Source organism: Grus americana, chromosome 3 (assembly GCF_028858705.1).
Source record: "Grus americana isolate bGruAme1 chromosome 3, bGruAme1.mat, whole genome shotgun sequence".
Lineage (NCBI taxonomy): Eukaryota > Metazoa > Chordata > Aves > Gruiformes > Gruidae > Grus > Grus americana.
Window position 1 is genome coordinate 2,114,190 of NC_072854.1, and position 21,740 is coordinate 2,135,929.

General features: G+C 46.3%; 1 protein-coding gene across 3 annotated transcripts in view; it reads right to left on the reverse strand.

Annotated features, from left to right (window-relative positions):
* The window catches only part of FBXO16 (F-box protein 16), a 44,746-nt gene that overhangs the window by 10,617 nt on the left and 12,389 nt on the right, over positions 1–21,740 (reverse strand). For all 3 annotated transcript variants that reach the window (XM_054820513.1, XM_054820514.1, XM_054820512.1), the window contains exons 3-6: positions 19,285–19,320; positions 11,417–11,623; positions 9,790–9,954; positions 8,932–9,137 (exon numbers count right to left, since the gene is read on the reverse strand). In XM_054820513.1, the coding sequence (XP_054676488.1) occupies positions 8,932–9,137; positions 9,790–9,954; positions 11,417–11,623; positions 19,285–19,320 (614 nt within the window). The remainder of the gene's footprint in view (positions 1–8,931; positions 9,138–9,789; positions 9,955–11,416; positions 11,624–19,284; positions 19,321–21,740) is intronic.

A 21,740-nucleotide genomic window follows, 5' to 3' on the forward strand; every position in this document is an offset into this window, starting at 1 on the left:
ATGATAAGGTTATAGCACTCAGACATATGCCTTTAGCTCGAGCCTTACTGATTTAAGCTAAATTCACATACCATGTTACATCAGCTTAGGGGAATACACAGAAAGGCAAGTTTAGCTAAATCAATTTGTGAGTTTTCAGTTAAATCCATGTAACTTATAAATAAGGCCAGAGGACTGCCTCTCCATCAAGCGCTTTTATATCAAAATACTTCTTGTATATGTTACGCATATACATTTATAAGCAGCTCTTAATAAAGTCAATATAATTAACTGGCAGAACAGGAATATTCCAGAGCGTGAAAATTAAGTACACCCGAATATGGCTAGTTGTTACGTTTTTCCAATATCAGGAGTTAAATCCATGCTACGAGGAGGATTTTTCAAGAGCTCAGGCAGGTTCATAAACACATTTGCTCTGACGGTATTCATTCCCCTGCCACACTCAAATTCTGCAATATAGAATTAGTGAATTTAACGCAGCAACTCTGTGTACTCTCTGGGTTGGGCTCCTAGCTCCATCACCAGCGCCTCTGGGCTCCTGGCAGGCATGCTAAAAAGCACATTCTGAAGAGAAAATCATAGAATCATAGAATCACGGAATCCCAGAGTGGTTTGGGTTGGAAGGGACCTCCCAGCCCATCCAGTTCCAACCCCCTGCCATGGGCAGGGACACCCTCCACTAGCCCAGGTTGCCCAAAGCCCCATCCAACCTGGCCTTGAACACTGCCAGGGAGCCAGGGGCAGCCACAGCTTCTCTGGGCACCCTGGGCCAGGGCCTCAGCACCCTCACAGGGAAGGATTTCTGCCTCACATCCCATCTCCATCTCCCCTCCTGCAGCTTCAGGCCATGCCCCTTGGCCTGGCACTCCCTGCCCTTGGCACCAGCCCCTCTCCAGCTTTCCTGGAGCCCCTGCAGGGACTGGAAGGGGCTCTAAGGTCTCCCCGCAGCCTTCTCTTCTCCAGGCTGAACCAGCCCAACTCTCTCAGCCTGAGGTCTCCAGAGCAGAGGTGCTCCAGCCCTCGCCTCATCTCCGTGGCCTCCTCTGGCCTGGCTCCAACAGCTCCATGTCCTTCTTGTGCTGGGGACCCCCGAGCTGGACGCAGCACTGCAGGGGGGTCTCAGCAGAGCGGAGCAGAGGGGCAGAATCCCCTCCCTCGACCTGCTGCTCACACTGCTGGACACGCAGCCCAGGACACGGGTGGCTTTCTGGGCTGCCAGCGCACATTGCCAGCTCATGGTGAGCTTCTCGTCCCCCAACACCTCCAAGTCCTTCTCCTCAGGGCTGCTCTCCATCCATTCCCTGCCCAGCCTGGAGTTGTGCTTGGGATTGCCCTGACCCACGTGCAGGACCTTGCCCTTGGCCTTGTTGAACTTCATGCGGTTCACATGGGCCCACCTCTCCAGCCTGTCCAGGTCCCTCTGAATGGCATCCCTGCCCTCCAGCATGTCGACCCACCACACAGCTTGGTGTTGTTGGCAAACTTGCTGAGGGTGCACTTGATTCCACTGTCCATGATTCCACTTCTCCTCCCCCAACGCCCACAAGTCCTTCTCCTCAGGGCTGCTCTCAATCCATTCTCATGAACATAAAGGGTGGAAATAGACTCTAAACCTTCTATTGCTGTATTCTAGAATCGTAGAATTATAGAACATTGGACAGGCTGGATCCTGGGCCAAGGCCAATTGTCTGAGGTTCAATAAGGCTCAGTGCCAGGTCCTGCACTTGGGTCGCAACAACCCCAGGCAACGCTACAGGCTTGGGGAAGAGTGGCTGGAAAGCTGCCTGGAGGAAAAGCACCTGGGGGTGTTGTTTGACAGCCCACTGAATGCGAGCCAGCAGTGTGCCCAGGTGGCCAAGAAGGCCACCAGCATCCTGGCTTGTATCAGGAACAGTGTGACCAGCAGGACCAGGGCAGTGATTGTCCCCCTGTACTCGGCTCTGGTGAGGCCACACCTCGAGTTTTTTTGTACAGTTTTGGGCCCCTCACTCCAAGAAGGACATTGAGGTGCTGGAGCGTGTCCAGAGAAGGGCAACCAAGTGGTGCAGGGTCTGGCGCACAAGTCTGATGGGAGCGGCTGAGGGAACTGGGGGTGCTGAGCCTGGGGAACAGGAGGCTGAGGGGAGACCTGGTCGCTCTCTGCAACTACCTGGAAGGAGGGTGCAGCCAGGTGGGGGGTGGTCTCTTCTCCCAAGTAACAAGCAATAGCACAAGAGGAAACGGCCTCAAGTTTCCTGCCAGGGCAGGTTTAGATTGGAGATTAGGAACAATTTCTTCACCAAAAGCATTGTCAATCCCTGGAACAGGCTGCCCAGGGAAGTGGTGGAGTCCCCATCCCTGGAGGGATTGAAAAGACATGGAGATGTGGTGCTTGGGGACATGGTTTAGTGGTGGGCTTGGCAGGGTGAGGTTAATGGTTGGACTTGATGATCTTAAAGGTCTTTTCCAACATAAATGATTCTGTGATTCTATAAAAGCAACATTTATTCTATAAAGAAATACAGCCACACCACATAACACACACATCCTCAAAAGCAGCCAACACCAGCACATGTCTGTTATTCACTTGTCCCAGATCAGCTGCAGATCAAGAACCATAAAGACAAATTATTTCAAATAGTAAATTGAGGAAAACTACAATCTGGTTTTAAACACTTTGCTAACAGCCAAGAGAGAAAATTCAATCGAAAATATTATTATAGGGACTGACCTGGTCATCTTTAGATAGAACGCAGACCTGGCCTGGGGGTCATAAATTAAGTTATCAACCTTTACTGCTGTATTGTAGTGTCCATCAGCGTTCTAGCTGATGGTGTGAGAGCATCCTTCTGCAGCAGGTCATCACCATGATCTCACTTCAAGGTCAGGAAATTCCCATCCCTGGAAACACTCAAGGTCAGGTTGGACGGGGCTCTGAGCACCCTGATCTAGTTGAAGATGTCCATGCCCATGGCAGGGGGGTTGGACAAGATGAGCTCTAAAGGTCCCTTCCAATCCAGATTCTATGAAAATGTAAGCAGTAAGGATGAGTTTCTCAAGGCTGCAAAGGAAAAGGGCATCAGAGCCGAGGTGCGGACGGCAGGTCTCTCACTCCCGGTGCTGACCTGGGTGTTTCTCACCCCACTTTCCCCCCTTAAGGAACGTTTTCAATTCCCACAAGCCTAACAGGCAGTACAGAGAGTACTGGGCTGGCTATTCAGAAACGTGAAAAGCAGGAGACAAGCGTTAGGATTCGGAAGGACGGTGAAACACCATGCCCTTCTCACGCAAGCCAGCCCCTTTTTTGTCAGAAACTGGGCTCAGGCTGCTGACAGAACAATTACTGAAAGTAATTATTTTCTCGTTGGGTAAACACTCCAGTACAATATGCATCTGTTTTTAGAGCCAGCCTATGTCCATAAATTATCTAACTGAATTAGTGCTGCCTTCCAGAAGCCCGAGCTGGTTGGGGTGGGGGGAAGGAGCTTGCATTTTGGCTGAGCTGTTGTCATGAGAAGTAGCAGGGCTCTTTCTTGAGGCACAAGGACACAATCTTGGCGGGGGTCCAGCGCTAGGCTAGAATCGGAATTCATTATTCATGATAAAGTGGGAGGCAAATCTTTTGATTTATTGGCAACAAGCAGCACAAACACCAGATGCCTTCCAGCAGAACTGCACACGCATGGAGTGAAAGAAACGCCCCTCCCGGTCCTTTTTAGGCAGATCCGAGTCCCAGAGAAAATTTGCTAACTTGGTTCCACGCTTTAGATAAAAATCTTGCACTTCACCTTTGCGATATTGCTTTGTGCCCAAAGAGACAAATCCATCCTTGCTAGTCTCCGTTTGCTTTGTATATAAACAAAAAGCTACCTGGACAATTCAGGCAGAAAACAAACCAGCCCTACCAGAAATCATCCTCATGACAAATTGCACACGTACATGCAGCAACACCAAAAGTCACAGCCATAATTCTGCCATGGGATTTTGATAACCCCTTCCAGGCAATTTGTAATTCAATCCCTGTCTGTAGCTCTTCTATATCGTCTCACCACTCCCTCGACCATGCATCTGATCATTGCTATTCTTAATTTCACTGCTCAGTGACTACGAAGCTTTTCCCACACCATCCCATCTAAACAAAATAACCTCTCAGTGAACGCACTCAGGGATCTCTGTCCCTTCTCCTTCATGCTGCAGCGACGTTTGTCACGGAGGCTCTTGGGTGCCATTCAGTTTTTAGAGTACAAACCCATCCCTTTCTGAGCGAGCAGCAAAAAAAATCCATCAGAAAAAAACCCCCAGTCAAGTCTCAGTTATCATCCAGATTGCAAATTAGCACCGTTCGGCCATTATTTGGGCACTACCCAGCTGTGGCAGTGTTAGGGTTCTTCTCCCCAGTGACATGAAGCACCAGCACTGTTCCGGCCAAACCCTCACTCAATTGCTCCGTAGAAATCTATTCATTTGTTTTTCAAAGGCAAACACCCAATTATCATCTTAGAGCCCAAAGTATTTGTTTTGTGTTACCTCTTTTAGGTCTCCCTTCGTCTCCTCTCTCCTGCATAATTGAGAATTGACTGTAGCTTGTTCCATTTCCCATGTTTCACATTTTTTTTTGGCTAAGCAAGGATAAGTTCTCTGCCGTGAATTCACAGCAGTGTAGTTTTGATAGCATGTAGCTAATGACTCCTCCCGAAAAGCCAGCAAAGAAACAGATGACAACTCTGCCATTCAAATGAGATCAGTGTGGACACCCTGTTATGATGAACAGGAGAGTTCTCACCTCTCTTTGGACCAGAAAACAAAGGTAGAGTGAGCCCTGGCTCAGAGGAGATTTTAACTAGGTACAAGAGTTAGGAAAAACTTTCTTTTTTTTGGTACCTCTTAAATTCTGCAAAATTTAACCTGCCATTAGGCAGGTGAACTTTGATTCAAAAAAGTAGCCAGTGACTAGTCTCACACATTGCTTTGATGATGGCGTCAGGTATTCCTTTGATGTAATCTTGTTTATTCACAAAGAATTTTCTATAACTCGGGTTTTCCTCAGCACAGCAGAACTCAAATGGGAAGGATGGTTTGCTGGCTCACAGTTTTCCCGTCAAGCTGCTGGCCTACAAGCGCTCTCTCTAGTCCTTCTCTCTCAGCCATCGCTTTGGCTTTCTGCTGCTTTTCTGCTGGTTCTGCTGCGTCTTTTCACACATGCTCACGACCTCAGGAAAATACTCATTCCCCTCTATATGCATTCAGACTGCAGCACAACTCATTTCCTCTCCCAGACTGCCTTTGCAAAACCCTGTATTTTGGGAAATCACTCCTGGTGGTTTAGGAATCTCATTTTACATAGTTTTCATTACTTCTGACATTCATTTTATATGAAGACTGGCTGTTACGCCCGTGAGCTCCAAGAATTCATCTAATCTGAAGACTAACTATACCTAACACAGCCTGGGGGGTCAGAGATTTTTATCTTGGTTCCCTATTCTGCTTTACAACCCTGCACACTGGTCAGGCAGGGTCTGCCTGAGCCTGTAGGCTGCAGTGAAGGTAGATCATCTTGCATAGCATTCACATGAGACTCCCTCGCTCAACCGACTAGACGTTCACTCACAGTTGGCTGAGCATGGTCTTCATGAGCCGTCCAAAACAAAGCTTGGCATCACAGCGGGGCACTCTGACAACTTTGCCATTGTGCTGCTGTTGACAGGCACCCACCACCTGCCCAAAACACCCATTAGCTGCCGCTGCCACCTCCACCGAAAGCGTACACTTGAGGAACGCTCAAGCATGAAAGGTGGTCCTACTGTTCCTACCACAGACAGGGAGCTGAGTGAAGTGCTGAAGACCCAATCCCCAGGAAGCTGCCCAGAAGCCAAGGGTGGAGGATGCAATATTTAGATGGGGCATGAGGAAGCATTTCTTTATCGAGAGGGTGGTCTGGCTGGAACAGGCTTCCTGGAGAGCTGGTCGATGCCCCAAGCCTGTCAGTGTTCAAGAGGCATTTGGAGAACACCCTTAACAACAGGCTTTAACTTGGTCAGCCCTGAATTGGTCAGGCAGTTGGCTAGATGATCATTGTAGGTCCATTCAACTGGAACAGTCTAGTCTAGTCTAGTCTATATAGACCCTTAGCAGGAGGACTTCTGGGAAGGGGCTTCAGAGGGGACTCTGTCGGCAATGTGTCCACACAAAAGAAGCACCAGAATATCATTTTGTGAGTGGGAAGCTGGGTCGGCACGTGAAACGGCACACCTGCGTTGCTGAATAATTATTACAGACAAGACTACACACTAGTAATTACTTTCAGCTTAAGTGATATTAAAGGGACATCCTTAATAAACAAGCAAATCTCATAGAATTCATTTCTCTCCTTGCAATAATCCTCTATAATTACGGCTAAATGCCAGATTTGCTAGAACACTCGGCATTAAAATATTCTCCATTGCACAAATGGATAGAGGCTCAAATCTCACTTAGGAGAAGAAAACAGTCAGTGTGCTTACTGTATCATTAGCAACTCAGAATTATTTGCATCTGGTTGTCAGCTGCATCTACAGCTCAATGCTGGAAGAAGTGACTTCTAAACTCTTCAAACAAGGCTTGTCCCACTTTTGACACTGGGTCACGGCCACCACAAGGGAACCCTAAACCTCACAGAAAGCTCGGGGAGCTGCTAAATAGAAACATTTAGCGCAACTGATAAGTAATATCAGGACATTCCTTTGCAACGAGAGGCATTTTGTCAAAATATTTAGTTAAAAGCCTCAAAGAACTCTACCCAAAATGGTGCTAGAGTTTGGAAACATACCACAGAAAGAGGGTGAGGTGGAAACTGGAAAACTCTTTGAAGTACTGCAGTATCCTAGGACTAGGGGACGCGGATTAAAAAATGATTCATAAAAGGCTTGTGCTCAGACACTGGGAACTTTGTGGAACACCCCGGAGGAGCGGTGGGTCCAGCAAAGTTAATCACATTGAGAAAGAGCCTACGTGAGTGCACAACTGCTTAGCCAAATAATCACTGGGCTGGGGTAATTCATGGGTTGATTGTTCCTGTGCACAGGGCTAAACGCAGCTCTATCAGTTCTTCACTTAAAGTACAGTCTGGATACTTTCATTGCGGCTCAATTGGTTCCCAAGGTTTTTGTTGGCACAGCGAAGAGGAATCTCCTCTGCTCTGCACATTCGGTTGGGTGAGAGTCTGCGCAGCGCTTTTCACAGGGACTCGCACAAGAACTTGGCAATGGTCATGCTAATCCATTACTTGTTCACCAGGCTCAGATTAACGATAGAATTACCAGTTTCACAACTTAGCGCTCATCAGCTGAACTGAGGTAACTGCTGTGAGCCCGTGAAAAATGAGAGAACGTATTAACCAAGACTTCAACAAGAAATGAGCCAAACACTGCACACAGGTGACGACCGCAGCCTTCTTGCTATTGCTCCTACTGATGCTTTTCAACGCACAGAAATTTGCCCACAGATCTAAGATTCTGAAAATATCCAATGCCAGATGTGTCAAAGGAAAACATAGGGCAGGCTTAACACAAGTTGATGTGCAAAGCTATACTTTGGAGTGGAAATGCCTTTTTTAGCCAGTTCCTGACCAGATAATCCTGGAAGCCCAAGAACTGATGGATCTAGGCACTCTATCCCAGGCAGCATAGATGCAAATACTACTGATTACTTAAATAGGAAACATAATCTCCATTTTAAAAAAGCCAAAAAAGGCACAACTCCAGGCTGGGCAGGGAATGGATGGAGAGCAGCCCTGAGGAGAAGGACTTGGGCTGTTGGGGGACAAGAAGCTCACCATGACCCGGCAATGTGCACTGGCAGCCCAGAAAGCCACCCGTGTCCTGGGCTGCGTGTCCAGCAGCGTGAGCAGCAGGTCGAGGGAGGGGATTCTGCCCCTCTGCTCCGCTCTGCTGAGACCCCCCTGCAGTGCTGCGTCCAGCTCGGGGGTCCCCAGCACAAGAAGGACATGGAGCTGTTGGAGCCAGGCCAGAGGAGGCCACGGAGATGAGGCGAGGGCTGGAGCACCTCTGCTCTGGAGACCTCAGGCTGAGAGAGTTGGGCTGGTTCAGCCTGGAGAAGAGAAGGCTGCGGGGAGACCTTAGAGCCCCTTGCAGTCCCTGCAGGGGCTCCAGGAAAGCTGGAGAGGGGCTGGTGCCAAGGGCAGGGAGTGCCAGGCCAAGGGGCATGGCCTGAAGCTGCAGGAGGGGAGATGGAGATGGGATGTGAGGCAGAAATCCTTCCCTGTGAGGGTGCTGAGGCCCTGGCCCAGGTTGCCCAGAGAAGCTGGGGCTGCCCCTGGCTCCCTGGCAGTGTTCAAGGCCAGGTTGGATGGGGCTTTGGGCAACCTGGGCTAGTGGAGGGTGTCCCTGCCCATGGCAGGGGGAGTGGAACTAGATGATCTTTGAGGTCCCTTCCCACCCAAACCATTCTAGGATTCTAGGAAATGTTCTATATTACATACATACTCTTACACTTGCACCCCCATTCAATTATCTAAATCTCTTTTCAGCCAGAAGATCCTTGAAGTGATAGAATTATATTTCATCACAATTAATTCATTCTTCCTCTTCTGTGCAAAACCCGCAGATTCCTCTCAATCTTGCAGCTCTATTTAAAAACTCTTGAACAACCTCTTGTCCTGATTCTTCCCATTACGTCTGTGTAACATCCCCAAGTGTTACAGCCTGTTTTACAGGCAGCCGCTAACACGCTCTGCCCATGCTCTGCGCTGAAATGACACAAAGTAGTGCAGCTGCAACTGCAACTGGACCAAGATCAATCCAAGAAACGCCAAAAGAACAGCAAGGTTGTTTGCAGCCAGGTTGCTGAAGCATAAGACTTCCAAGCAGCTTGGAGCACAGGCAGAGCTAGCTTGCAAAGCACACGGACATACGCTATGTCACAGAAAAAGCGAAAGGGAAGAGATCAAGCTCTTACGCCTGCCTAGCCTGCTCGATGGGATCATAGTTGTCGAGGTAGTTGAATCGGATGGTGTCTGTAGGATGCCTGTCCGATGAACGCCATGGTGGGAGCTCTTTTCTCTCCTTGTTTTTTCTCCTTCCTGGCATAGAACGTTTTGCCTCTGGGATGTTGCTTCTTACCGGTTGCACATCAATAACTACAAACTCGTCCTTTGAAGGAGTCTAATAAGAGACATTAAAAGAAGAAAATAAATTTTTAGCTTATAATGAAAATGAGATTTATTTTGCCTAACTTTAGACTTCTAAGAATTTGATATTAACTCAAAATTAGTCCGTCCAGGCTCTAATATGGTCAGTGGACAGAAACAGGCACCCTAACAGTGCATGTCATCGCCCGTGTCCCAAAATCTGTGTTAAGATGAGCTGAGCTGCTCTCGAGATGCATTGGCTTCTCTCTATTGACTACAGAGAGAGTTTACAGGGGAGTTTGGTTAAAATTAGAGGGCTATACCCCACCTTGGCTTATCAGATTGAGGCAAGCAATATGCTCTATAAACTGGGGAAAAAGAGAGAACAGCCTTGTGTGCTGGAGTGAGAAATTTAGAGGATTACCCTAAAAGAATAGAAGAGTGAGACGTTGGTGACTGCTTCTCCTAACCAGTGAGATTTTCACTTCCCCTCTACCAGGGATGGATGATGGGAAAGTAGAGCGTGTGGCAACACATGAGTTTAGATTCTAATTTAAAATGATGTATCTTGTGTGCTACTAGTGGGAGATTACAGAAAGATAAAGAGGCAAAGGGGTTAGGAACCCAACCAGCCCAGTTTTCCCACTGGCCCCGAACACCTCTAGAGGTGGTAGGTATGTATGTACCTTTGGTCTCGTGACATGCAGCTCCTTCACCATCTCAATGTAATGTTTCTTCCAGATTCCTTGCTCAAAGGGGGTTGGAGAGAAGTTGATGTACCAGCCAAAACGCAGGCATTTCAGCATCCAGAGCTGATCCAGTTCAGACAGGTACTTCCAGTACCAGCTCACCTGTGAATGCCCAGTAAGTTGAAAACCTTTGGATTTCAAGCATCCAAGATTGCAGCTAGAGATTTCTGTGCCGTGGATGTAATTCCCCTATGTCCTTAAACTAGTAGAATTCTTCAGCACTGCTTATACTCCATTTAAACCTTTCATTAAACCATTTAAACCATTCAAGGTCTTCATGATGTGCTCAGTACCTGTGTTAGCTGATCTCCAGCACAGGGTGAAATATTCCAAAAATCACAGGTCAAGAGGAAAGATTTCAGCTTGTTTGGAGCAACTTCCTGCACTTCTACTCAATAAACCTACAGTAGTTGGAATAAACCCTTTGTTTCCACTGAGAAAACAGCATCAATAAACTCCCCAAGTCTGATAGACCCGTTCTGAACTTTTCCTCCCTACTCATATTCTGCTATTATACTCCATCACTAGATTGTGAACTAGATGGTTGGGTTGGAACTAGATGATCTTTGAGGTCCCTTCCAATCCAACTCAAACCATTCTAGGATTCTAGGATTCTAGGATTCTAGGATTCTATGATCACAGTCACCTTGCATGCAACGCTTGGTCCAGCTTAAGGACAAACATCATCTATTGGCACTGCCATGCTTATAACAGCAGCTGTCCAACGATATCACACAAGTAGCACTGGAAAGACCTTTCTCTCGAAGTAAGTAATTTCCTAACCTGTCTTCTCCCTGTCTGCGAATGAGTAGTGTGAGTTGCATCCACATAAAACATGAAATGCTGGAGAAAGATACTAGAGCAAGCTTTAAACACACTATTTTGATATATTCATAGTATTATATGGAGTACTGCGTTAGTGCAGTCATAATGTCACCAATATCTGAACTTATTACTTTGGAACTACTTTGGGCATCACCTCACAGCACTTTATCTCATGCAAACATATTTTTTGAGTCTTAACTGCTGTGCTGAAAAGACTGAAGCCCTAGCCACTGTGCTCAAAAGCACATCTGTAACTTCTCTGCTTCTCCCCATCCAACACTTTAACCTCAAGCATTTTAAAGGATCTGGTTTTCTTAAAGCATCGTGTGCAGTTCTTTGCAACTAGCACAAACCAATACTTTTCAAAGCAACTAATGAATGCTGCACACAGTGCAAGGTACTTTAAACTAACATGATTTTCAGAAGGTACCAAGCCTCCTTCTTGGGAAGAATCAGTCTTGTAAAGTGCCACATTTTAAATGCTGAGCATCTAAAATTACTCTTCACTTTCGTAAATCTTGGTCAATCTGGCTTAATTTAGGATCTGTGGAAGTGTTGCATTCGGTCTCATGCAAGCGTCACTAAGCATTTGGCACCAGGCTGCCAAGCCAGAAGACATCCTTGCGTTATGAACAGCACTGGTATGTCCTTGCTGAAAACTAATGCTGTTTTCTTTTTTTTTTTTTTAAATTAGCTTGACCTGACTTTCTGAACCTTAGGTACGTGTTGGCTTTTTTACCTGTGCACATCGACAGAGGCTCCGCGGGTCCAGGAAGGAAAAGATGTATAAAGACAGGACTCTAGGAAGCTTTGTGGTAAAATCTAGAGCCTCGGTGGGGATTCGATCCTGTAGCTGCTTGGCACAGAATTTCTGCTGTGACGGGGAGCAGCGTTCCAACAGGTCCACCAGGATCCTCCGCCTCTGACCATCTGTCCACTTGTCAAACTGAAAAAAGGAGTTTCAGGTTCTGAGAAACCGGAGATTCAGCTTCTTAAAATAAAGCACACATTTAAGGCAAGGGAAAATGCATAAGCGGCAGCTTCTGGTGACTCATTCAAGAGCAAAGCACGTAGGAACTGGGAACAAATGGAGAGGCTACATTAAAAGAAACTCTGAAGCCACTTAACATATGATTTATAATCCTCAAAGGATCCAGGATGGCCTAGTCCAGGACACACTCATGCTCACAAGACTCTTTACTCCTGGGACCTGCTCCGAGACTTGGCTTCACTCGTGGTGTTTACAGGATCAGGTCCCACCTTACCTTACAGTGAGTTCACTGCTGATTCCTCATCAGTCCGGACACTTCGATGGCCCCCACTACTGCAGTATTTGAGTGCCTCACAATTTGTAAAGTATTTATTCTCACAGTCCCACTGTAGAGGAGAGAAATCCCCACTACAGAGAAGCAGAGCAAAGAGAAACTAAATCAGCTGCCCATGTCTCACAAGGAAAATCTGCGGCACAGACCCGGCAGCGCAGTAACAAAGATTTTTCACGGCATTTCTGTGCTTATAACAGGTATCTAAGGAGGAAGATTCAAACAATTGGGGGAAGAAACGAGCACTTAGGTAACCACACAAGCATGTATCGCTTTGCCATGATGGCAACAACAACGCAGCATTGAGCGGAGTGGGGCAGAGCTGTGTAAACAGAGTGGGAGCAACGGTGGCGGTGGCTGGTGTTTAACTTGCGTTGATAGCGGAGGATGGAAGGGGCCCTGTCAGCAGGAATCTCCTGGGAGGAGACTGACCTCATCGCCACAATCTGCGCAATCTGTCTCAAAACCTGCAAGAGCGGTCCTGGCTGCAGGGCAGCGCAGAGCGCCAGGAGGGAGGAAATGTCAGAGGACCACAGCGGCTGCAGGCAGGATCAGCAGGAATTCCCGGTGGGAGCTGCCCGCAGCAGAACCGCAGGGTTAAAGATGGCTTTCCGGAGGTGAAGTACAGATTTTGGAGAAGTCCTGCTTCATCTCGCTTCCAGCGAGAGCAGCCTCGACCTAAACTCAACTTCTTTCCAAAGAGAAAACTGAGCTGGCTGGGGAATTCCCCTGTTTGGGGAATGCTGCTTTCCCCTCTTTGTTTCTCACGCGTTGGCCATCCCCAAAGCACACGCTGTGCTTTCACAAGATTGTTTCCTGAAGCCTTTCCACGGCTGACAACTTGCTCCCCACAGGTCAAATCACAGCACATTCATTTTTGCATTTAACCTCAGGGGCATTCAAAGTCCTTATTTAAATGTGACCTCCAAAATTAAAAAAAAAAAAATAAAAAGAAAAAACATGCATTTATTCCAGGTTTTTTTTTTTTTTTTATTACAATGGGTAAATGGTTTAACACCCAATGTCCTCTCTTTTCCCTTTCAGAACAAAACAGACTAGAAATTCAGGTTTGGGGTTTTTTTTCTCTGCTTCCCCCCAAAAAAATCTATTGTTAAAATCTATTGTTAAGTGGAAGACTGGCAGAATAATAGTTTAAAATACACTGTGTGGATGAAAGGTAATTGAGAAGTAATTTCTTTCCAGATCATTTTAAAGAACCCTTTGTTTCTTTCTTTCTTTTTACTTGGATGTATTTCATTCCAGTAGTGAAGAATAAACTCTAAGAAGTAAATAGCTCTTCTCCTTCTTACAAACACCTCTACAAGAAGGTCAGCATGAAGAAAGAGTGGAACTGGCATTCCTGAGATCCCGGAGAGACAAAAAGCCAAATAGAAAAAAGCTCCCAAATGTCCATGCCTTTTCAGACACACACAGTGAATTAAGGAATACACCCTTTCCCTCTCACCCCTGTTTTGCATATAACTTTCACCTCTAATGATGTTTAGCAGAGCACTAAGGAAAAACTGAAGCAGGACCTTTGGATTTGGGGCTCAGAAACACGTTCCCCTAGAATAAAATCAGACAAAGGTGTAGCAGAGGGGGACGGGGAGGTTCTGCCTGTCCCCTTCTCACCCTCAGCTTGATGTGAAAGGCTTCCTCTGTCACATGGTGCTACACAGACATCCCATTCATGATCACAGCTACATCCTCTTCTCATTAAAACAATCCACAGTCATCAATTTGCAAAGATAAATTTCTCCCATACACGTTCCAGAGACACGGGGGTAACTGGGTTACTCTCTTCCACACAAAGAGATTAAGGGAACTGATCAAAGCAAATCTAGCTTCTCTTTTGAGGAGACAGACTATTTGCTCCTATTTAACTCTTCCCATTCTGCCACGGGTTTCGCAACAAAGCGATTCCTTCCAGCACCCTCGGCCTGTGCTTACGCTCGAAGGGAAACTCCATTTAAATCAGCGCCATACAGTCAGGAGCATGGGAACACGCAGCTTCTTCTCCACGGCATTCAGCAGCAGCCAAGTAGTTAAGTAGGCATAATTTGTCTCTTTTCCAGTATTAACAAGCATGTCCCCATCCTACATTTGGCTGCCTTTCTCCACAGTTCCTCCCCTTGCATCTGATTACAGCAACCCAACCAGTTGGACCGGATTCCCCTTTTCAAGGTGCTGCACCTTCTCTAGCCGCAGCTAGGAACGGTTTTTTTTTCCTTTTCTGTGCCTTTCCTGGAGCCCTGGTGAACAATGTCTCCCCGGGGACTGTATGACATAAGGCTATGCTGGCAATTCAGAGTGCTCAGTCCCTGCTTCTGCGATCAGTTTACAATTAATCCATGAGTGCACACACACAAATAACACAGCCTGACACCAAGGGGAGAGCCCAGGACCTCGGTGCCAAAGTACAGAGGCTCTGCCGCTTAACCTAAAGAGGCCCCTCTCTGTTGTAAGAGACAGGTTGTTTTACTGACTTCAACTACCCACCGAAATGGGACGTAATCCTCATCTCCAAACCAGCACATCGACACGAGTTCACCGGGTTACAATCACATGCAGGCATCCCTGTGCTCTGCAAATGTAGGACCGAATTCTCCGGTCAACGAGGCTCTTTGGCAGCATGGCTTGCAAGCAGATGGAGATGATTCACCTAGGGAGAAGCGATTTTCCCCTCCCTCCCCAGGCATCTTCTCACAGTCCTGATAAAGGGATTTGTTGGAGATGCGGGACCTGGGTGAGAAGGGATGAAGCAGACAGGCACCTGGTATCCATAAGATATACTAGTCCACGCCACAAAATCCTAAACATCTCTGCTGCCAAGCTGCTCCTTGCCAGCAATTAGCAACTAGCCCCCAGGACCTGTTCCGTTTTGTTTTCGCCACTGTACTTAAACAACTAAACCTGAAATTTTGCAAGAGGAAACTCCTGGGAAAATTGCTAAGGAAGGCAAGCCAGCAGCCTGGTGACAAGAAGCAGCCCTAGGCAGGAGCCATTGCTCCTTGACCTTGGCACCTACCATGGGGTCAGCTCCTGGCTGAAGAGGTGTCTATAGGTGGGGGTCTGCAGGGACTAGGGATGGGGTTCAGCTGCGCGAACATCAGTGCCCTGTGTTGTGGGCTATCCTGCAAAAAACCTAGAGCTGCCACTCCAAGAGTGACAGTTGCCTGCAAGTCCTGCATCGTATCTGCCATGATACGAGAGACCAAGAGGCAGATAACGAGACCGAGAGGTAGATAATGCGTATGTCCACACTATCATACTCTCACCCTTCAAAACAAGGTGGTTGGATCCAAACCGTGTATTTGGCACGGTTTCTGGCCCAGGCTAATGTCCAAATTGTGTCTGAACAATGTCTGGAAGAGCGCTACCGGCCCAGGCCAAAATCTTGCCAGGGAACGTGCTAACAATTTCATAGCGTGGATGAGCAAGTTCCAGTACCTGGGAACACTCAGATGTGCTGTATAAATTACTAGCAGAAGATGTAGCCCACAGGGTGAGCTGAATCACTGTCTGGGCTCCCCTGTCTACATCTCATTTGGCTATAACGGAAGCTGAGACGCTCAGATCACCTGGAGACACTGAAGCTTAGGTGTCTTAACCTACAAGTTCAACCCCAGCTTCATTGTCAACTTATTAACCTGGGTGTCAGCATGATAGCAACGAGCATTAAGGTAGAACAAAATGCTTTTATGTTTTTTAAATTAATGGGAGGAATTTTTGGCTTGCAGAACACAGCGGAAAGGAAGGCTGAGAGACCGCATGTCAAGGCATCTGCCCGGCGTGCAACGCAGAATAAAAGCAAGTAGAATAAAGCAGAAAAATTAACAGAGGGATGTTAACCCTTTCACAGTTTAACCCTCCAAAGGGTTTCAACTGAAAGACAGCAGCACAATTTCTCTTTTATATATATCTGGATAGTATTTGGGTAAAGGAGTTGGTGTGAAGGAGATTCATGGCAAATGCCTCCAGGAGGATCAAAGCCTGCAGATACTCATGCATGGGAACAGCCACGTTAGAGAGGCAGCAGCCTGCTGGCGCTACACACCACCACTGCTTCCACTCTCTGCAGCAATAATACTTTGTGGAGCTGAGCACAATCTGAGACAGCCAAAAAATTGCAGAGGGTCCCACTGCGCGTCTCGGATACTGCAGGTGACAGCACAGCCAGTCCCGTGCCCTTTGGGGCTGCCCAGCAGCGCAGAAACAGAGAAATGAAATCCCTTCAGGTCAGCTAGTTCACTGTTTCTCAACCTGTGCTTCATGGACCACAACAGCCTGGAAGACATCAAAGATGTTCTGTGACACAATTGCAAAAAATTAACTAAATGAAAACGCACAGACATAGTCCCTGAATGCATGCAAATAAAATCAGGAAGAATAAAATAAACAATGAGCATCCGAAGTTTAATCTAATCCTTATTTGGCTGTAAAGGAAAACCACCGTGGCAATGCCACACGAGGCGACCTGTTCTGCTTTCCCAGAAGGTTAGATGGTCCTTCAGCGTTAAAAGGTTGAGAAACACTGAGCTAGTTCAGCTCCTGCCCCAAGGCGGGATCCACTCTACTTAAACCATTCCTGACACGAGTTTGCCTAACCTGTTCTCAACAGAGTCCAGCAGTGGACATTCCACCCCTAGCTCCTGGGCAAGCTGTTCCAGCAGTGAATTATCTGTAGCACTGGATTTTGCTGGTGTCTGAATTGTGTCTCCATCATTGCAATTCAAGCCCATGTTTTCTTGGCCTATACAATGTGAACAGAGAGATCAGATCGTTCCCTTCCTCTTTTTGGACATTTTTGTGTGTCATTGGAAAGACGTTATTACGTCTTTTCTCCATCTCCCCTACAGCAAAGGGATCGTTTTCATATTTTCTGGGCCTGAGACTGTTCTCACATATGACTTGTTCTCAGAAGTATCTCCCGTTGGTCCTCAGCTTTCTCAAAATGCAGGGACCAGAACTGGGGACGGCTCTGCCTTTTAGACAGCTCTTTGGGATATTTCCCTGTATTACAATTATAAGACACTGTCAGCTTATATTTGGTTTGTGATCCGCCGTAATTCCCAGCAAATTTTTTTTTGCAGAGCTGCCACTGGGTTTTCTCAGATCTGCAGTTTTTGTAAACGTCATTCATACACGCAGCACTTTTCACTTGTCCTTATCAAACTGCAGATCATTTCAATCTGATTTCTAATCTCCAAAGTGCCTGAAATCCCTCCAAGCCTGGTATCATCTGCAGATGAGTATGTACTTTCCATTCCATCATCCAGATATTACTGAAAACATTTAACAGTTCTGAACTTAGGACAGACTTCAGCCTTCCAGTTTCATAATAAATCATTTACAATTACACTGAATCTGGGTTCCCAGCCATACAAACCCACCCTTCAGCAGCTTCATCTAGTCCAGACTTCCTGAGAGCACTATGAGAGGGTCATGTGAATCGATGTAAAAAGCCCTGCCCAGAGCACTGTGATTTCTTGACACGGTTTCTCCCAAACTCAGAGTGCTCTAGGCTTTGCATACCACATATTATAATGTCACACACTTTGAAGGGAGTTAAGAGCAGCTTTTGTGCTTTCTGCACCCTTTTCATTCGTATGATGGATGACAGAGGCACAAGGAGAATTGGCTCTGAAGAAGCGTGATGAGAGCTACTGATCTAGTGTCATATGAAGGGTCAGAAATCTAACCTTCCAGAAGATGATTCAGCATTCTTACGTGTGTTTGCAGGAAGGTTGTTTCCAGATTTTGGCTCTTTCAGTGGGGGTTCTAATGAAAACAGTTTTGCCCTTTTGCTATGGGCGATTTACAACATCCAACAATTTTCAAGAGACAGGTTTTAGGTCTGCCAGTTACTGACTATCATGCTAACAGATGTTTTTTGAAGAATAATCATTAAATTCTTTTGTTTTCTTGCTGTCCATGAAATTCCCTATTATCAAAATGCATGCATGCACATCAACAAGTTATGGAAAGCATATTTCCTATAAAGATGAATAATCCTTATGAGCTTAAAATCAAAATACTTTCTGTAAAGGCCAGTTCATATGCAAAAAAATTTCCATGAGTGACCTATTAGGCATAAAGAATAAGCATCATAGTTCAAATAAAGTTACTGTGCAAATGCTCTTTATCAAAGAGTGCTGCTAAGGAGCATCATTTCTGTATTTCTATTTAGCCTGTGTATCACATGTGACCACGTAACAGGTTCTTTGGTTCCATTTCTAAAGATATTCACAGAGCTCAACCACACAGTTACTACCAAGCCACATTAATACTGAATTCACTCATTTATTGCAATAAAGTCCCTGTGTCCGTATTCCTGTTTGCACAGGAGGCTGAGCAGATTAAGCTGCTTGCCCACAATGGCCTGTAAATGGATTTTGCCTTATAAAAGAGAAAGCACAAAGCGATATTTAAGGGGTGAGCTTAGGACTTGGGGCAAATCTTGTGCCATTGCATGCTCTGCCACCAGTTTCCTGGGTAGGTCAACTGGAGTTTTCATTTCAAGCAGGAAGCTATGATTCCCTTCAGAGGCTATGGAAAGAAACAGGCATCTCTAGAGGGCTGTTCTTTTATCCTACATTAAGTGAGATGAATAACCCTCTGGAAGTACCACTTTCACTCCATTGACTGTAGAAGGAGCCTGTGATGACCAAACCGGCCAGGCTTAAATATGATGTTTCAGACATACACACCTCGCCAGAGAAACCCCATCCCGAATGGCTAACTTGCAATCATTTGTGGTTGGGGCAGACAAATCCTATCTCATGTCCTCCTGTGCCTTATTTTTTCATCTGCAAAACAAGGTGACAGCACTTTTCTGTCTTGTGCAGGAGCTGTGAGGATAACGACAGGAAGAGATTGTGAGGTGCTCAATGATTACGGTATTAGGAGCCATACGTGTGCACTTGGCAGATAACACGCTATTTATTATTAGTTTCAAAGACCTGCTAGCAGGCAATGGCAACACCTAAACATCCAGAATCTTCTCTGAAGACTTCGCAGGGCTTCTTATCCCATTTCAGATCGTTCTGATGATGGAATACGATTTCCCAAGTTCAGAACTTACAGAATGTGGACACTGAGGGAATTTACACATTTACATTCCTCAAAAGTAAAGCGGTTACAGCTCACTCGCTTTCACATCTACATCAGGAAAACGAACCCCTTTTCCAAAATAGGATATGCTTTACATTCCCATTACAGTAATCTCCCGATCGGTTCAGAAATCTAGCTGTATTTAAATATATATTTAAAGGGAAAAGTTTACCCATTTTCCAAGCAGGGCTCTTCTTTCTTCGAATACCTATAAAACATACACATACAAATAAAATTGAATGCTTAAAGGGGATTCAATATATCCTGAGAAAAATACAGCTTGAAAAACAATATATGTAACCTACAAAATATAAACAAAATCACTGAATGGAAGAGTGTGGAAGGAACCTGTGGAGATCTTTCAGTCCAAACTCCCTGCTAGGGTCAACTAAAGCAGATTGCTCAGTGCCACGTCCAAACGGGTTTTGAATGTTTTCTTGGATGGATACTCTACAACCTCTGTGGCAACTTGTTACAGTGTGTGACCACCTTCACAGTAAGAATGGGGTTTTTTATGTTGAAATGGAATTTCCTGTATTTCAATTTGTGGCTCTTGCCTCTTGTCTTTTCACTGGATGCCACCAAGAAGAGTCTGGCCCTGTCTTCTCTACCCCTTCCCAACAGATATCTATATACATTGATAAGGTCCTCCGTGAGCTTTTCTCTAGGCTGAACAACCCCAGGTCTCTCAACTCTTCCCTATACATCAAATTCTCCGATTCCTTAATCATTTTTGTGGCCCTACACTGGCTTTGCTCCAGTCCATGTCTGTCTTGTACTGAGGAGCCCAGAAACGGAAACAGCATTCCAGATCTGTCCTCACCAGTGCTGAGTAGAGGAGAAGGATCACCTCCCTTGACCTGCCACCTGTACTCTTCCTAACGTAGCCCAGGATGATGATGGCCACCTTTGTTGGCTCGTGGTCAACCTGGTGTTCACCAGGACTCCCAGGTCATTCTCTGCCAAGCTGCTTTCCAGTCAGACCATTGCTCCAGCCAGTCAAAGTCCCCATTAATCACTACAACAACCTCCTCAGGGACGTGGTAGAGACCCCACCACTGGAGGTTTTCAAGATACGACTGGTCGGAGTGCTAGATAATCTCATCTAGACTCCCTTTCCCATGAAATGTTGGACCAGACAATCTTTTCAGGTCCCTTCCAACCTGGGCTGTGCTATGATTAATGACAGCACAAATATCTGGTCTATCAACTACTCCTCCCAATTCTGTATCGTCTGCAAACTTGCTGAGGGTGCACTCTGCCCCATCGTTCAAGTTGTTAATGAAGATTTTAAATGATCCTGGCCCCAGCGTCAACCTCTGGTGTACTCCACTAGTGACTGGCCTCCAAGTGGACTTCGTGCTGCTGATCACAATCCTTTGAGGCCAGTAAGTCAGTCTGTTTTCAGTCCTCCTCACTCTCCATCCATACTTCATCAGCTTGTCTATGAGGATGTTATGGTAGAGAGTATTGAAAGCCTTACTCAAGTCTGAAAATCAGTTTTCCTGGACCTCTCTTCTCTCCAGGACCATATCCCATGTGATTCTTCCACATAGATCCCTGAAGAGGTCAAAGCCTGCTCTCCTAAGTCCAGGGTTGTGATCCTGCTATTTGTTTTGCTCTTTCCTCTTGGTATCCTGAACTCCATCATCTCCTGGTCAGTGCAGCCACCATTGCCCCTGACCTTCACATCCCCAACCAGTCCTTCCTTCTTTGTAAGTATGAGGTCCAGCAGAGCATCTTCCCTTGCTGGTTCCTCGATAGCCTGCATCAGGAAGTTATTATCAATGCACTCCTGAAACCTCCTGGATTGCATGTGCCCTGCTGTGTTGCCCTTCCAGCAGATACCAGGGTGGTTAAAGTTCCCCATGAAGATCAAGGCCTGTGAACATGAAGCTTCTTCCAGTTGTCTGAGGAAAGCCTCATCTACTTCTTCCTGATCTTCTTCAACTCTACAGGTTGGTTCCTGTGGAAGGTTCCTTTCCCTGAAGAAGACTTCTAAAGTTCAAGGGCTATGTGTGCATGACTGTGAAGGACAGCTCTGCAGACTGGCTGCAATGTGCTACCTCTCATCTCCACTTCCCTTCTTTGCAGCTACTGCACACATGATGTGCCAACGTAGCGCACTATTTTCTTGGGTATACAGTGATGTGTGGTGTCTCACATGGTTAGGTAAAAGCAGAAACTGGGCTTCTCATCTCTTTGTTTTAGAACTTTCAGTTTTCCTGAGTTGGAGATGTTGGGTGCCTGAAAGCTCCTACAATGGATACAACATGGGTAGCTATCATACAGCCCTGGCAATGCCTTCAAACTCAACGCAGCAAGACTGTGAGGAGTAAGATAGTAAGACCTGTCTTTGTTCCCTGGCCACTTTACAGTGATAACTAACAAGAAGGATGATCAGTATGAAAACACAGCGGAGGATTTATGATGTTGACCTTTATCCATAGGGAGCTAGACCTGAAAGCACTAGCACGTGGCTTCCCACTACCACAAAACTGCCTTCTATACTCAGGATTGTGACCTGGGAAGTGAGGAAATCCTGTAGATGATTTTTCCAGAAGACAGATCAAAGAGGAAAAAGCCCAGCTTATAACTGCACATAAAAAGAGCTATTAACCACAACTA